The sequence below is a fragment of the Pogona vitticeps genome, chromosome 7, assembly GCF_051106095.1.
Source record: "Pogona vitticeps strain Pit_001003342236 chromosome 7, PviZW2.1, whole genome shotgun sequence".
Classification (NCBI taxonomy): domain Eukaryota; kingdom Metazoa; phylum Chordata; class Lepidosauria; order Squamata; family Agamidae; genus Pogona; species Pogona vitticeps.
Window position 1 is genome coordinate 7,460,001 of NC_135789.1, and position 16,840 is coordinate 7,476,840.

Here is a 16,840-nt window from a genome sequence, read left to right on the forward strand (position 1 = left end):
AGGAGGAAGCACAGAATGAGATATTTATTCTAACAGACGTTGAAAATCATGGATAATAGCGAAAGCTATACTCAGTACAGTATGGCAAAAGAAAAAATACAGAAAAAAAATATTTTCACCTTGTATCATCAGAAAAGGCCACTAGGGGGCGCCAGAGAGCATGTTATGAATATATAGCATGGTCTTCTCCTGTTCCCTGTAGTGGCTGGTTCTGGTGAATACATCATGAAAATACGCAATTCTAGTTTTTTTTATTTATTTTCAAACCATGGATAAGTGAAACTGCGAATACTGCTCCAGTGGATGCAGGGATCCTAATGTATTGTCTTTTCCAGAGAACCCAGCCTTCTCATGATGTACCCAAAGTAGGACAGCTTCAACATTTTTGCTTCCAGAGATAGTTCAGGCTTGAGATTGCAAATGAATCATCATCATTCCCACCCCTACTACCAGCATCACCTGGCAGCTGGTCATGGGTCTCGGCTCTTAAGAGCTGGAAGCCCAACTAGAAAGGGGTTGTTTCTTCTCTTTCCCTGTGTGTAGATGGCACCGAATTCCTGCCTGCGTCGTGTGGAGCTCACCAACAATTGCTTGGTAGAGGTCGGCGGTGTAGTCCAGGTAATTGTAGCCCTCATAGTCATACGCCCCTTCGCACAGGGCTCGGCACTCCGCGTCGGCTGCCCAGTAATCTTCCAGTGCTTTCTCCAGGTGAACAATGGCTGCCTGGGGATCCTCCTCCGTGTAATAGCTCACGCCCAGACGGAATTCTTCCTATGGAAAGCCACAAGAAAAGAGTCACAGCCAGCCATCAATATTTTCCCGCGAGAGGTGGAGGCACAAAACAGCTAAGCGGAGTGGAAATGGAGGGAGGGGATTTTGAGAGCCACTGAAAAAGAGCTCAGGGAAACTACGGGAGGACACCCCATCTGTGAAATCAGTATCCACGTTTTCAGTTATTCCCTGCCTGAAAACATTTAAAAAATTCAAAAAACAAAAACAAAAAAAAATCAACAAAAAAACCCACCCAGAAATATGTACTTCCACAATGTAATTTGCATAACTGGCCATTAGAGGGAGCCGGAGACCATGCTAAATATAGGATTTCCCATTACAGTGGTGCCTCGCTTTACAACGTTAATTCGTTCCAGTGAAATCGCTGTAGAGCAAAAACGTCGTAAAGCGAAATAAAAAAGCCCATTGAAATGCACTGAAAACCTTTCAATGCGTTCCAATGGGTTGAAAACTCACCATCCAACGAAGATCCTCCATAGGGGCGGCCATTTTCGGTGCCTGTGCAGCGAGGAATCCGTCCCTAAGCACGGGGGGGGCATTTTCTCCAGCCGGCGGCCATTTTGGAACCCGACCATCAGCTGTTTTTGATTGTCGTAAAGCGAAAATCGGTTCCCAAAGCAGGGAACCGATCATCGCAATGTGGAAAAACCCCATTCAGAAGCAATCACAAAAACCTCACTGTCAAGCGGATTCGTCGTTAAATGGGGTAATCGTAAAGCGGGGCACGACTGTACCTGCAGATTTTCGGCATCCCTAAGGGTTGCCGGTCCCACGGTTGTAAGTGGCCCCATAGAGTTCAATAACAGGAGAAGGGTGCTCTTTGGAATTATAGCCCGAGAGATCTTGAGCTTGGCAAAGCAAAGGATTCTTAAAACCTCAACCCAGTAGACTTTTGAAGATGGGCCCACCATCTTCTCTCTCACCATGTGCGGCTTGGCTTCCAGGTCAATGAAGTCGGAGTCTTTGACGCCGGCCATCATCTGGTAATATTCCAGGTTCTGCCTCATCTCCACGTGGCCCGGGTTGGCCACGAAGAAGGTGTTGGCGGCCGCCACGGCCTTGTCAAGCTTGTTGATCTGAGGGGAGGATGATAAAGAGGGCGTGAGGACAAAAGTTGGCCCCCCTACAATTTCTCAAAGTTAGAATCGAACCCGACTTCATAGGGAAGCAACGGTAGGAACAGGGGAGCGAGGATTTGCAGGGTGGGGGATCTTTTTGAGGAGCAGGGACCTTAACATTACCCACATTCCCGCTCCTTCCCTGGCTCCCCTATTCCCTCGGAGCTTAGCTTCTACCCTTTCATTAGGTGGGAGAGAAATAGATCCCCCCCCAAAGAACAGTAATATTGTTGGGTGTTTCCCCTGTTGCAATGTAAAGTATGTGAAGGTGATTTGGCCCTAAATTGGCCGAATTTAAGAGTCATTAACTCTACAAATGACCTGTTCCTCGATAGCTGATAAATCCAAATCCAGCAGCCTGAATATTTGGTCTTGGCAGTAGCCAAGTGGTAAGGTGTCAGTCTCATAAACCAAAGATTGTGGGTTCACACTGCTGGATAGCTCCGCAATTTAAGGCCTCTGGCTGCGGAGCCAGAGGTTCGGGAGTTCGATTCCCCCGCTGGGACTTGAAAAGGGCTGGTCTCGAGGCTCCCTTCCAGCTCTGGAGTTCTAAATTCTAGCAAAACAAAATTAAAAAGTAGAAAAAGACAAAATCTGTTTAAAGCTTGCCTGAAACTATAGCAAAATCTTATAGAGAATCTTTAAGGTGCTGCAATGTTTTTGCCTGATACACTCTTTTATGTTTTATTGTTCTCTTGTTATTGCATAAATTCGTATGCATGAGAGGGAATCACAGCCCCAAAGAAGGAAACCTGCATCTCAAACCTCTGCTTAGCAGCCAGCTGCAAAAAAGCTCAAGGGAGGGGAAAAAAACGCTGAATCTATTTCCCACAAAGGCTTCTTCTACTCTAATTTTAAAGTCTGTTCTGAACCACAGACCGTGGCGGACTTCCTGCTCCCCCCCTTTCTCTCTTTTTTTCCCCCTTAGAAGGAATGGTGCAGCCCCCTTTCGAACTACGTGGCATGGGATGCCCCTCCTAAGGAAGGGAGGAGGGAGGAAAGAGGAGAAAGGAAGGGCCGATCCCACTGCAAAGAGGGTGGGTGGACTTTTCTAAGTGGCTGGAGCGAACATGTGGCAGAAAAAAAACATGGATGGGGCATAAAAGATCAGCGGCCCAGAAGAAGCCGGCCTGGGTAGGCAAAAAAGACACAATTAAACGCAGAGCCAGGAAAAAAGCAACCCTGGATTTTTTTTTTAATTGTCTGCTGTTTCGGCTCCTCTTTCCTTGTTTCTCAAAACCCTGGCCTGCTGCGACATGGCATATAAAAACCCTGTCTTGCTCTCCAGCACTCAGATCCATTTCCTCTGGAGCTGGGGTTGGTTTGTTCCCCAAAAGGAACTTTGGCAGGTTCCATTCTGCCACGCGGCTCCCCGTAACATCATAAAGCATTGCCCGCTTTTTGAACCTCTGTGCGAGAGGCTGGGGGATCCACCAGGTTGCAGGTGACAGCCACCAAGGTCACAGAACTTTTGCGCCGGACTCGTGACAGCGAGGACTTGAGCGAATCCAGGGGAGGTCCAAGAAAGGTCCTCTCCCAGCCTGGTTGAGAAAGTCAAGCTGCACTGATGTAGAAAGCCTTGCTTGAGAGCAGGAGTTGCCCAACCTTGGGTCCGCAGAGGTTTTTGGACTGCAGCTCCCAGAAATCCTGGCCAGTGCCGCTAGTGGTGAAGGCTTCTGGGAGTTTGAGTCCCAGAACATCTGGTTTGGCCCAAGGTTGGCATCTAGAGAAAGCAAAGGTCTCACCAGATCTAAGGCAGTGTAATTGACCAGGGATTACTCACTGGTACAAGCAGGCTTCCTTGTATGTAAGAAGAGGCGGCCCCATGAATCTGATCCCCTCCAAAACGTGGACTACAACTCCCAAAATCTCCCGGCCGGGACCATCTCTCCATGCTGGCTGCAGGAATAGGGGAGTTGCAGTCACGCCAAAATCTTTACCACGCTGTGCTCAAGACACACGCACTTTCTCTAAATCTTTCTGGACTGTCCGACTCATTCGACCTCCACTTCTGGGAGAACCCAAATGGGTTCTCATTTGGGAAACCCCAAGCTCTCAATCTCCTCCTCCTCCTTGAAGCCACATCAATGACTGTTACTCGCCCGTAGACAAATCATCCCCAGCATTTTAGAAGTGCAGAGCTGGAAGGGGGGACTCCTGTCTAGGAGGCCCGGTGGAGATTCAAACTCCCAACATTTGGCTCCACAGAGACCTAAGAATGGCTTTATTTTGTTTTCCCTAGTAAAACAACACGTGCAAATATTTCAGGAGGGAAATACTGCTGTGCATGCAACATGAGTTGAATATTTTCACACGCTAGGCAGGCATCCCATAAGAACAGCTTAATGTGTATGCTGGACTTCAGCTACACACCGCTGCTGTAACTTTAAACCTTACTCTCCCATATTGCAGATTAGAAGACTGCAAGCAAGGAATTTGAACCCAGGTCTCCTGCGTCCTCATCCAACACTGTATGCCCCACAACACACCTTTCCCCATAAGAGACTTTTTAAGTAAGAACCCAGTAACGAAGGGCTAACCCTGACCCAGGCTTGGATAAGAAAGTTCTTCTTTAGTTAAGGAGGCAATTGACATATGGGGATTCTTAGGTTCATATTTAAGATGCTGGAGTAAAAATTAAATTCATCTCTATACGTTGTCTTTCTGGTCTCGAATTTAAGAATCATGTAGCATTAAGTCAATTTTGACTTACACTGACCCTTCCCAGGGTTTTCTAGGTAAAAACTCAGAAGTGTATTACCACTCCCTTCCTCTAGGGGCGCTGTGGGACTGTGCAGCTGGCACAAAGCTACCCAGGCTGGCTCTTCTCCCAGAAGGGGAATTGAACTCCCAACCTCTGGGTCCACAGCCAGAGACTTAACTCAGTGAGCTCTCCAGCTAGCTTTTCAGGTCTCTAGCATCATATGGAGATGATGCCAGTCAGATCACACCATCTTTGGGCTATCACACCTAGCATCTTCTTTCCTCCCTAGCCATGATGTTCAGCCATCATATCTAGCATCTATAGAATCTACAACGCAGATCAGGATGAAGGGGAAGTTGGTTATGAGCCTCAGCCTGGCTCTCCTTGTGTCCCTCTCTATCATCCTCCCCGTGACACCAGTGTTCATTTGTTTTCTAGCTTCCTCCTCACCCTTGATGGATGGAAAGACCCCCTTCTCTGCAAAACCTCTTCAAATCTACCTAGCTAGTAGCCGTTCCCACATCTTGTGGCAGAGAGTTCCACAAGCACTGGCACTTTATATTCTCCACGCACAATCTTTCCCTTCTTTCTGTCTCCACCCCATTCACATATCGCTTCTTACCTTCTACCAATCTGCATTTAATCTGAACCGCTCTCTTGAAAGATCTGGAAAACACTCTCATTTTAAAACATCTTGCTTCCGATCTTGGTTGGCCAGCTGCCTCAGACAATTTTGCAAGCATGATGGAAAGAAACCACTACCTTCATTCATTCCTAGCATAAGCAGTGGTAGACTGCTCAAAACCAGGGAGGCTTTCTTTTAACCACCACGACTTAGGAAATCACTCCCTAGGCCTCAAACCTCTGTCCCCGACACTTTGCTAACTGGGGAGAAAAGCTATTTATGTACCTAGTTCTGTTTTTTTTCTGCAAAAATAACCTCCACTCTTAAGTCCCATGTGCCACACACCAAGAAATGATAAAGGCCTGCAGCTTGGGCCAATGAGTCGTTCTGTTTGAGGCTTTAGAGGGGCCACAGTGAGCGAGCCGGAACTTGGAAAAGTTCCTTTTCTCGAAAAGTTACATCTGGGAAGGATCCCGGAACCTGTAGCCCCCCCCCGACAAAGGGGGCGTTTTCCTGGCCCCAAGGCTGCCTCTCCCAGTTAGGGACTGGCGAGTCCTTCAGCATCATTCTAGGCTGATTCCTTGGCATCCCCCATGGGCCCGATCCACCCGGGGAGGCCGCCTTCCCCCCCCCTTCCCGCGTCCAACGCACCTTGAAATAAGCCACCTGGAGGTAGTTGTACGGGGTGCGCTTGCTGAACTCCAACTCCGTCTCCTCGCCCAGCTGGTAGCGGGAGGTTCCGTCGGGCAAGCACCGCCGGAGGCAGCCGGCCCGCCGCAGGAGCTGCCCGAAGAAGCGGAGATCGTCCACGGGGCGCCCTGTCCCGGCGGCGGGAGGGGCAGGCCGGGACCGATCCGACGGCCAGCCGGCCCCTTCGGTGCCGTTGAGGTGGGCGCAGCGCCGGCGGCAGAAGACCAGGCGCGCCCGGGAAGCCTCCCGCGCCCGCAGCGCCTTCTCCATGTGCAGGATGACGGCGCCCCAGTCCCCGCGGCCGTACGCCTCCGTCCCGGCCGCCAGCAGCTCGTCGGCCGGCCAGGGCCCCACGGCCGGAGGATCGCCCCCGTCCGTCCCCACGGCCGGCCCCCAAAGCGGCCCCGAAAGCAGCACCACCATCAGCAGGAGCACCAGCCCCGGGCGCGCCATCCCTCCGGCTCCCGATCCAGCGGCTCGACGGGACGGGCGCAGCGCAGCTGGATCTGGCCCCGCCCCGCCCTCCAAAGCGACCGCCCCCTTTCCCCCCAAAGGCCACGCCCCCCACATCCAGCAGGACCACCACGTTGGCAGAGGCGCACGCACTCCGCCCCCCCTCCAGAGGCTGGGGAGGGGACGACCAACTTAGCTTGCCCCCGTCTTTCGCACCCAAGTCCTGGGCTCTGCTTGGGGGGCTTTCAAGACAAACCGAGGGAGTGGGCGCACCAGTCCCGGTGAGATTCTGGGGCTGAGCAAGGATTCGAATCCAGGGCCCCATCGCTCGAAAGCCTGATTGCCAGGGAGGCTGGCCAAGTCTTTGGGTTCGAGTCCCGAGTCCGAGTCTTTGGGAGCAACGTTCGTGTTGACGGCTGTATTTCAAGGCGAGCTTTCGTGGATCAAGGCCACTTCCTCGGGCACGAAACCTTATCTGGGAGAACGGGGCTTGATCCGCATTAAAAGCCACAAGGAGTCTTTGAGGTGCTGTAATGTCTTTTCTCTCTCCTTTGAAAACTGTGCTTCAAATTGGAGTCATCAAACGATAGCTATTTTTGCTACTTTTATAAGTGGCAAGCCCTACTGGTTGAAAGGAGAGGTCAGCGGCAGGTCCTGCAATGCAATTTTTTTCTGACTGGAAAAAAGCAAGGAGAGACCTCTGTAGAAGATTCAGAAACCATAAAATCTTCCGACTTGACTCAGACGTTGGAAAAAACAGGGTCTGAACAATGAAACTCTAAGCATCGTAGCTTGTCTGACTTGTTTTTGGTTGGAATAGAGATCTCAGATCCAAACCCATTAGGAAAAAGGAGAAATGGAGTAGCAACTTCAATACCTCATGGTCTGAACCGGGAAGACAACACGTGGCATCATCCATCTGCTTTGAAATATACCTGGGAAACATCTCCACCCATCTCAAGGGACTCAATATTAGCCAAGGTTTCTCAGGCCATTATGTGGGAAACAGCACACTTTCGCCGAAGAAACAGAGGAAGGCGGAAGCTGGAACAAGCTGTGATATATTTCTCTGTATGAGTCACTCTTCCAAGTGTGAATATCTGCATATATAATTTAAGTATAGATACATAATGAGATTTAAGGTATGTTGTACAGTATATTCAATGTTACACAACCTAGTTAGTGGTGCTCGGAAGAGCTGGTGTAGTTGAAATAAAGGAAATAATTTCTAGCTCTGTTTGCAAAGCTTATATCACAATATGACCTTCTCAAATGTTCAGAAATACCTACGTGTGAAGTGGTATGTTCTGTTATCTGTTAATAAATCGCCGATACTTTCTCCTGAGTACAGCAATTAATATGGGATAATTTAAAGAAAATAGGTTTTGTCTGGTCTGTAGAAAATGCGGAAGCGATAGAATCATGGGCGATCTTCGTTTTCTAGGCAGTATTGTAAGCATGTGTAAATATATTGGGCACTTTAAATCAAACTCTGGCCTGCACTTGGTGAGTTTTAAGGAAATTTAATCCTAATTTTTGTAAGGCATTTATTTATGTTCCTGCAAACTGTATTGCCGAAATCTTTCAGGTATGTGTGACTTCAGACGACAAGTATGGGAGTACACTTTACGAAGAAACTTGAATAAAATTCCAGTTTTACACGGCTGGATCCAAAGGGGGTTAAAATGATGAACGAGTACTGTAGTTTACTACTGTATATGAACTCCCATCCCAGTGAGTTTCTCTGCCTGGGTGGAAATTCGAACTCAGATCACCGGAGTCATAGTCCATCATTCTATCTACTTCACCACTGCCTGGGAGGAGGAAAAGATTTGTGATTGATTGTAAGCGTGTGAGCCACACACAGCATGGATTTTGGCCCCTTCCGAACAAGTTTGCGTTTCATTGGTTCGTGTTTTCGGGAAAGAAAAACGAAAATTCAGTTTGAAACCCGGACATCAGCCACGATGTTACCTCTATAATTTTACTAAGTTTATGTCTCTCTTGGAATGCGGAGAGAAGCTCCTCCACCTCCTCCAAGGCGGCTTCCGATTGGCCAAGCCGGGTAAGGTAGTCCAGCCTCAGAACTTCCCATGACTCCTCCCCTTTGCGCCTAGGTTTCTTTTCCTTCCTATCAGAAGAGAGGCAGAACTCCGCCCCCGCCAGCTTGCCCCGCCCGTTCCTGAAACCACGCCCCAAAACCTTACGTAAGGAACCGAGGGGGTCCAATGGAAGGCGAGGGGGTGTGGCTTTGAAGGGAATGGCCGCCCGGGCGGAAGCGGAGAACGAGGCCGGCATGGCTGGGGCTTTCCCGGCGATGCCCGCTGAGGAGGGTTCGGCGGTGGTCGAGCGGGGGCGGCCCGAGAGGTTCCAGCTGAGCCCCGCCGCCCGGAAGGCGCGGCCCTCTGACCTCGTGGCTCTGGCCGAGCAGTTGGAGAAGGTGAGCCGGGAGTGCCTCTGAGCACGTGCAGAATGCCCAGAAGGACGATCCAAACGTATATTGCAGGGGGGTGAGGTGGGAGAGCCCTTTAAGGCCCCCACAAGCAAGAAGAGCCAACAGCTTTGCCCCACAGCAGAATAGGCTGGCGCCCTGTGGCACAAATCTGCCCATGCCAAACAAGTGGAGCGGGGGGGGGTAGACACTCTTCATCCTTACCCCTGGTTAGGTCTCATCTTAGGGTCGTGGGTTCAGTTTCTGGGCACCTCACTTGAAGAAGGATGCTGACACAGTGGAACAAAGTTCAGAGGAGGGCCCCAAGGATGATGGAAACGAAGCCCTCGGGAGGAGAGACTGAAAGAACCGGTCAGGTTTAGCCTTGAGAAAAGAAGACTCGAGGGGAAGATGGGATGACATTTTCAAAAGACTTGAAAGGCCTTTGAGGAGGGGTAGGATCTATGCTCAATCATCATCCCACATTGCAGGACCCCTGTGTGTGGACAGCAGCTTTGGTTGACATATTAATATCTGAGGGAGTGGAGTATTTTGATCTACAGGGCCCGAACGCATGGAATTACAAAAAAAGTGAGCTTTTTACATTACTGTGTTTCTTGTCATACACGAAATGCTTGCCAGTGAGCTGAGTCACAAACGGAGTGTGGTAAAACCCTTCTGTCCCTGTTCAAACCAGAGTAGATCAGCATTTGTAGTCCTGACGATTTCTGATTCTGCTTTCCTTGACATCTGTTGTTTAAAGAAGGCCACAGTGATGTTGAAGACTGAAGTCTTCCCTCACTGCTTTGTGAACATTGTCATTTCCGACTTCCGATTTCTGTCCTTTTTCTCACTTCCGATTTATGACCCAAGGTGGGTTACATGACTATAATATGTGAAATGCAATTCTTTTTTTAAAAATCAAACCCTCTGGTTTATGAGTGTGGGGTATTGTGCTTCTGTACCCTCCATGACTCAAAAAGACAGGAAATGGCTTGATATTGCTGCACAATATAATTCCCATGTTGCCAGCAAGAAAAAGTAAGCCAAGCTTTACATTGCAAAGGGCAGCCTGAATGTTGGTGACACCCATGGCAGCAGTCAAGATGGTCTACAGGATCCCCTCTTGTGCTCACTACCATTCAGCGACACAAAGCAAGGGGAAATCCTGGAAGCTGACTCCCTTTTCCCATTAATTCATCACTTCTCATCCAAGCCCAAAGCAATCGTGGATGGTGCTGCTGCTGCTGAGACCTGTCTTGACTGAAACGTTGATTCTTGGTGCTGTTCGGGTAGAGATAGAAAGTGGCTCCCAACCTTGGTGTCCCCAGATGTTCTCGGACTCAAACTCCCAGAAGCCTTCACCACAAGCTGTGCTGCCCGGAGTTTCTGGGAGTTAAGAGTCTAAGAACACCTAGATTACCCAAGGTCGGGAACCACTGGCTCAGAAGAAGACCCAGCCAAATTCCTGTTCGCTCCACTAATTCTTCATTGCTTCCTGCAGGCGGATGACTTTATCCGAGCGAACGCTTGCAACAGATTGACCGTGATTGCTGAACAAATCCGATACTTGCAAGAACAAGCCAGGAAGGTAAGCCACAACCACAGAGGGGAGAAGTTTGTGAACCGTTGAAGCCTGCATAAAATTGCCCACGATGCAGAAGAGAGCCTTAAGCTTAAGGATTAAAATTCAAATTATTGATGAGAGGAGACAGGTTAAACATTAGGGCGAACTTCCTGATAGTAAGCTGACTGGATAGCTCAGTGGTTGAGGTGTCTGGCTGCAGAGCCAGAAGTTGGAAGTTTGGTTCCCCACTGGGTCTCCTGGGAGAAGAACCAGCCTGGGTAGCCTTGGGCCAGCTGCACAGTCCCACAGCGCCCCTAGAGGAAGGGAAGGGTAAAACACCTCTGAGTCTTCTCTACTGGATAACCCTGGAGAGGATTACCATAAGACAGAATTGACTAGACGGAACAGGATGATGTGATAATGGAATAATGGCTGATCATGGAATGGAAGTCTCAGAAATGGTGGCCTCCACTTTGTTGGAGTTTTTAAAACACGGAATGAATGGTGATCTCTCACTGATACTTTTAGCGGTGGGTTTTCAAATCTAACCCGTTACCAAAAGGGCTCAAATCCACAGCTAAAAGCAAGAGAGAGAGATTTCCGTCAATGGAAATAAACCATCAATGGCCAAGCCTTATCAGTTTCTGTGTAATGTTGGCATTTCATTCCAGTGCAAACACATACTGTAGAAGGGCGGAAGCAAATGAAGTACTGGAGATATGAATCGGAAGCAAGGAGAATATCCCTTCTGGGACTACAGCTCCCACAATCCACCAACCAGCAGAGGATTCTGGGACTTGTAATCTTAACTCTAACGTCATCGCGCTCTGGAAAGATCCTCTGTGCTTCTCAGCTTTGCTCCACCTTCTTTTTTTCCCCATTTTGATTCCGGTTTGCTAAGGAGAGGGAGAAACTGCTGTGCTGAGGCAGGCGAGGAAAGTCAGAATTCAAAGGTGTCATGAAGCAGACAAGTCCTGTCAAGTAGCAAGTCTCGCCAGCTGGTTTGGGGGCAAGATGGCTCAGCACAAACAGATCAGGGCAGGTTTTGCAGAATTTTGGTGCATTTCAGCAAAATCGCTTTTTTTCGGTGGGAAGAAGGGAGCTGGCCTCCTTTTCCTATGGCTTGGAAAACTTCAAGTCCCCTAAATACCATGCAAGACGACATCTTTTGCATGAGATAGGTCTAGCAGTTTTGCTACACTTATGTGCACTTTTCACTTCGGGTGACTCACTTGGATGCAAACCCCAACGGGATTGTGAGACTTCCTTAAGTAGAGTGTAGTTTTAGAACAGATGAGCTTTTGAAAATATTTGCATACTTATTGGTCTTTGCCTTAATATTGCCTGTTAATGATGCAAGACGCCTCCTTATTCATTCTTTGCAGTTTTAAACATGGTCTTTTAATGATGTTAACCACTGTTGTAGACTCACTGTTTTCAACTTTAGATATTGTCTTGCAATGTTGTAAGCCGCCTTGGGACTTTTTCGAGGAGAAAGGCAGAGTAAAAATATTTTAAATGAATAAACCACACACCCAAGATTCTTAGAGCCCATGAATACTTAGAATGTTTACTTGTGAAATATTTTATCCAGTATTTCATTTTTCTCCCCCTGTGTCTGATGAAGTGGACTTGTCCATGAAAGTTCACATTAAAATAGCTTATGTCTGATGAAGTGGACATGTCCAAGAAAGCTTGAGTTAAAAAAATTATAAAAGTTAGTCTTTAAGGTGCCACCATATTTTTATCTCTTTTTTTACTTTTTATTTTGTTTTCACTTACAAATCCTTGCACAGACTAACATGGCTACTGTGGGAATTTTCTAGTCCCCTCCTACAACATTAAAATATAATAGTTTTTAAAGGGCCACATGGTTTTGTCTTTTTTTCCCTTTGGATTCTGCCTGATAGATTTCCTTCCCTCTTTTTTAAAAAAAAGGTTTTGGAAGAAGCTAACCGGGACGCTGACCTCCACCATGTGGCTTGTAACTTTGTCAAGAAGCCGGGCAAGGTCTACTACCTATACAAGAGGGAAAATGGCCAACGATACTTCTCTATGCTTTCTCCAGAGGTACAGACCCGTTTTTTTCTGGGAAGAGCCTGATAAAGTAAATGGGGTAGAAGAAAAGTGAGTAAAAAGAGAACACAGATGTGGGTTAATTGGAGGAACTTAGGGCTAGTTTCCCCCACCATAGACTTCTTATAGCATTATAGGATTTGAACTCGCGTCTCCGGAGTCTTTATCCAGTGCTCAACAGTGCACCAGGGCAGGTGGGACTTTGCCACGGAATGCATTATTTACAGGTTGCTAAAGCTCAGTGGTTTAGGTATCAGGCTGCAGACCTGGAGGTTGGGAGTTTGATTCTTCCACTGGGCTTCCTGGGAAAAGAGCCAGCCTGAGTAGCCTTGGGCAAGCTGCACGGTCCCAGGGCGCCCCCTGGAGGAAGGGAATGGTAAACCTACTTCTGAGTATTCTCTACCTCAAAATCCTTGGAAGGCTTGCCATAAAAAATCGACTTGATGGCACACAGCACATACGTATAAAATCTAGAGTTGAGTGTCATGATGAGCAAAATAAATACCAGCGCCTTTCACCCTTTTTTTTTTGGAATGTGCATACTTTCTTTTTGTTGGGGTGGGCGGGTGGGGAAACCACACCCTTTCCTTCCTTTTGTCCCAGTTGCGATCTGGGCCCACACACATCAGGGCAGAGAGCATGAGATGGTGCCCACGTTTTCCGGACTTGCTGGTGATGCCCCTGCGGCTCACCGATTTTGCATTTATAATAAATAATAACATCATCATTATCGTCTTAGAACGGCGGAGTGGGAAGGAAACCTATAGATCATCCAGTCCAGCCTCTTTCTCGAGGAGGTCCAGTGGGGGGAATCGAACTCCCAACCTTGGGCTCTGCAGCCGGAGACCTTAACCCCTGAGCTACCCAGCCGTTGATACCTATTTCACGTACCTGTTTCTTCTTTCCGCTGTAGGAATGGGGGGCCAGCTGTCCAAGCGAGTTCCTGGGGGGCTACAAACTGCAGCACGACATGTCTTGGACCCCTTCGGATGAGATGGAGAAGCGGGACGCCGAGCTCAACGTCCTGGAGAAGTTGCTGAACCAACAGGCGTCTCTCCCGCCGTGCAGTGAGCCCAACTTCCGAGGCCTTACGATGTGATGCCAACTGTGGGTGGAAACGATGCTCTCTTTCCCATCTATCCAATTCCGCTCCTCCCCGAAAATGGGTCCAGAGGGGAGAAATAAAAACGGGACAGCGATGGGTGGTCTGGTTTATCAAAGCCCCCTTGCTTAGTTTTTTTTTCGTTGGATACCAGCACGGGGACAAGCGTCCAATTTTAATTAGCCTTGTTTCAGCCCTTGATGTTATTTTTCCCAGACTCTACAAGGAATCCATAAAAAGGAGTTTTGGGTCGGTGTAGGGGTCCACTCAAAGAGCTAAGCAAGCTTCACCTGGCCCCATTTTTATAGCCATAATCCGAGACGTACTTATTTCCTCCCTGTTTTGAACACAGTGGAATTTACTTCTGAGAAAATGTGCCCAGGACGGCAACATTGGAGACTATATTTACATTCTGTCTTCTCTAGAAAACACAAAGAAGCATCCATGGTTCTCCTCTTTCTCCTTGCATTTAATTTTCACAGTTCACCCTGAGATAGATTGGACTGAGAATTACTCATCTGACCCAGCTGGGTGGCTATGGAGGGGTGTCATCATCTTAGAACTGCAGAGCTGGAAGGGACCCTATGGGGCATCAGTGGGGAATCGAACCCCTAACCCGTCAGAGACCTAAACCGCTGAGCTACCTAGCAGTTCCGCCTGACACTGTATCCCGGAGATTGTTTTTCTGGTACCCTGCCTCCCATGGACAGCTGGGACTACAGTTCCCACACTTTTCAAACCTTTGGCCAAGTTTTTTGAATTTCTCAGAACAGTAGTCCTATAATCGGGATGGTGCTCAGCTCTCTATCTCTGCTCTGCACCACAGTGGATTATCCACCGGAACAATCATGGCCGTATTTAACAGAGAGTCTTAACTTAGTTTTTCAAAAGCGTTGATGCCCGGATCATGTGTCTCCTTTAACAGATGCTAATCTGATCATTCAGATCTCCCGGGCTCATTCTGAAACCTGCAACCTACCAAGTTACTTGTTCAAGTCCTTAGGGAGTGGTACAGTAAGCAGAGACACACGAGAGAGCTTTTGGGGGGCCTTATTGCCGCCATCACGGACTGGCCTCTTCTTGAAGGCCAACCTGATCTCAAAACTGCCCTTATTTCACAAGCAGGTTGAAACCTGGCTTGTTCAACTATGGATTTGTGGCTCAGCGTGATCCTGGCTTGATTTCTGATATATCAGACTGTCGGTTTCATTTTTATTTTTATTTTTTTAGCCTTAGGGTGTTCTAAAGTTATTTCATGGGTTGTGCTTCACCCTGAGATCTCCTGATATTGGGTGGGCTATAATTGCTTTAATAAATAATAACTGGAGGCATTCTTGTTACTGTATATCTATTAGCCGTCTTGTTTGTTAGGGTGGACAAATGGCAACATGACCCAGTCATTAGTAAGTACGTACTAAGTGTTTCTCTGGTGGGGATGATCTTTCAGCAGTGTGTGGATATTTCTGGGTGGCTTTTTAATATATTTGCTTTCTTATTGGTTGAGAGAGCTTTAAAAAAAATCTACACCTCCCAGGAGAGCTGTCTTGCACCCAGCTTTTTGTAATGGAAACGTGTGGGTTCTCTAGTCCATCCTTCTATCATCCATTGCCTCCATCATCACAAGCACCAAGCATTATCCAGAATTTCCAGCACATTGGCAACACGTACATGGTGCCGGTTGGGATTGCGGACACGGACACTGGTGAGAAACCAAGCCGAGGAAGTATTGGCCGTAGCGGTTTGCTTTATTAGTATTGGCCATTCACGAAACATATGTCAATAACATAAACTTTAATGCAAGGCAGATATTGTATTTGGCCCCTTGAGCAGCTTTCCACGAAGGGTATTCACCAATGGTCCCATAATATAACAACAATAACAAAACAAAACAAAACAAAACAAAACAACAACAACAACAATAATAATAATAATAATGAGGAGGAGGAGGAGGAGGAGGAGGAGGAGGAGGAGGAGGAGAAGAAAAAGAGGGCAGATTCATGGTTTTGGTGGACTACAATTCCCAGAATCCCCTTGGCTTACTGCTGCTTTACACCTTTTCTCCCTCTCTTGGTTGTCATAACAGAGAAGAAAAATGTACAGTGGTGCCTCGCATAGTGATCACTCCGCATAGCGAAGAAATCGCTTTGCAACGCTGTTTTTGCGATCACAAAAGCGATCGCTTTGCGATGGCCCCTATGAGGAAAATTCACTTTGCGATGATTGCAGGGAAGCGATAATAATAATAATAATAATAATAATAATAATAATAATAATAATAATAATAATAATAATAATAATAATAATAATAATAATAATAATAATAATAATAATAATAGAACTTCAGAGCTGGATGGGACCCTAAAGATCATCAAATCCAGCCCCTGTCAAGGAGGGACAGTGAAAAATCTAACTCCCAACCTATTAGGGCCAGGTAACTAAACCCCTGAGCTAACAGATGGGTGTCTACATTTTTCTCGAAGGCCTCCAAGCATTGGAGCCCCCACCACCTCCTGAGGTCAGAGGTTCCCTTGTCGTACAGCTCTAACAGTTAGGAAGTTTTTTCCTGATACTCAACTGAAATATGGCTTCCTCCAACTTGAGCCCATTGATCATCCTTGTTGCCCTCTGAACTTGCTCCGGTTTATTGGCATCCTTGCTCACTCCCTCACCTCTATGTCTTCATCCCAGCTGCATGGAGAGATTTTCCTTGGGAAAACTACAATTCACATAATGCCCTTGGCAGCCTGGGGAATTCTGGTGTGTGTGTGTGGGGGGGTGTTTCATAGAAAAAAAATCAGGCAAAATACAAAGAAAGAAAATAAAACAAAAAAGATAATAACGTGGGACCTTCGAAGACTGTTATATTTTAATGTGAGCTTTCGTGGACAAGTCCACTTTGTTGGACATATGGGGAAAAGGATGACAACCAATTATACAAGTAAAACACACTAAATATTCATTGTCTTTAAGAGTCTTTGGGTATTTGGCTACATCCCCCATGCAGTAATTTATGGCCTGTGTTTGGGGTTAGGTTGTAAACATTCTTCCAGGAGACAGAAAACAGATGACAGACATCTGATGAAGTGCACGTTCAAAGCTCACATTCAAATATAATAGTCTTTAAGGCGCCACCTGTTTTTTCCCCGTTTGTTTATCTGGATTTTGGATGCTTCCATAGACTAACTCCTCTTATAAAAATATAAAAAGACTCCCACCCCCCCAAAAAAAAAAAAACCCTAGACACCTCTCTTTGCTACCTTCATGGCTCGACGAAGAGTTCTG

The 16,840-nt window shown here is 47.4% G+C and overlaps 2 protein-coding genes across 2 annotated transcripts in view; one reads left to right on the forward strand and one right to left on the reverse strand.

The window, feature by feature from the left end:
* The window catches only part of P3H1 (prolyl 3-hydroxylase 1), a 17,539-nt gene extending 11,080 nt beyond the window's left edge, over positions 1-6,459 (reverse strand). The window contains exons 1-3 of the mRNA XM_020808014.3: positions 5,891-6,459; positions 1,716-1,868; positions 582-771 (exon numbers count right to left, since the gene is read on the reverse strand). Of these exons, the coding sequence (XP_020663673.3) occupies positions 582-771; positions 1,716-1,868; positions 5,891-6,382 (835 nt within the window). The 5' untranslated portion in view covers positions 6,383-6,459. The remainder of the gene's footprint in view (positions 1-581; positions 772-1,715; positions 1,869-5,890) is intronic.
* Positions 6,460-8,595: 2,136 nt separating this feature from the next.
* C7H1orf50 (chromosome 7 C1orf50 homolog) lies at positions 8,596-14,889 on the forward strand. The gene is made up of 4 exons (XM_072977685.2): positions 8,596-8,822; positions 10,318-10,404; positions 12,319-12,450; positions 13,370-14,889. The coding sequence occupies exons 1-4, from the start codon at positions 8,643-8,645 to the stop codon at positions 13,553-13,555; spliced, it is 585 nt and encodes a 194-aa protein (XP_072833786.2). The 5' UTR covers positions 8,596-8,642; the 3' UTR covers positions 13,556-14,889.
* The last annotated feature ends 1,951 nt before the right edge of the window (positions 14,890-16,840 follow it).

What these genes read in the sequence shown, in the direction of transcription:
- C7H1orf50 (XM_072977685.2), top strand. Translation starts at nt 8,643, where the DNA reads ATGGCCGCCCGGGCGGAAGCGGAGAACGAGGCCGGCATGGCTGGGGCT. An exon ending in TGGCCGAGCAGTTGGAGAAG is followed by an intron (nt 8,823 to 10,317) that starts GTGAGCCGGGAG and finishes TGCTTCCTGCAG; the next exon opens with GCGGATGACTTTATCCGAGC. An exon ending in TGCAAGAACAAGCCAGGAAG is followed by an intron (nt 10,405 to 12,318) that starts GTAAGCCACAAC and finishes TTTAAAAAAAAG; the next exon opens with GTTTTGGAAGAAGCTAACCG.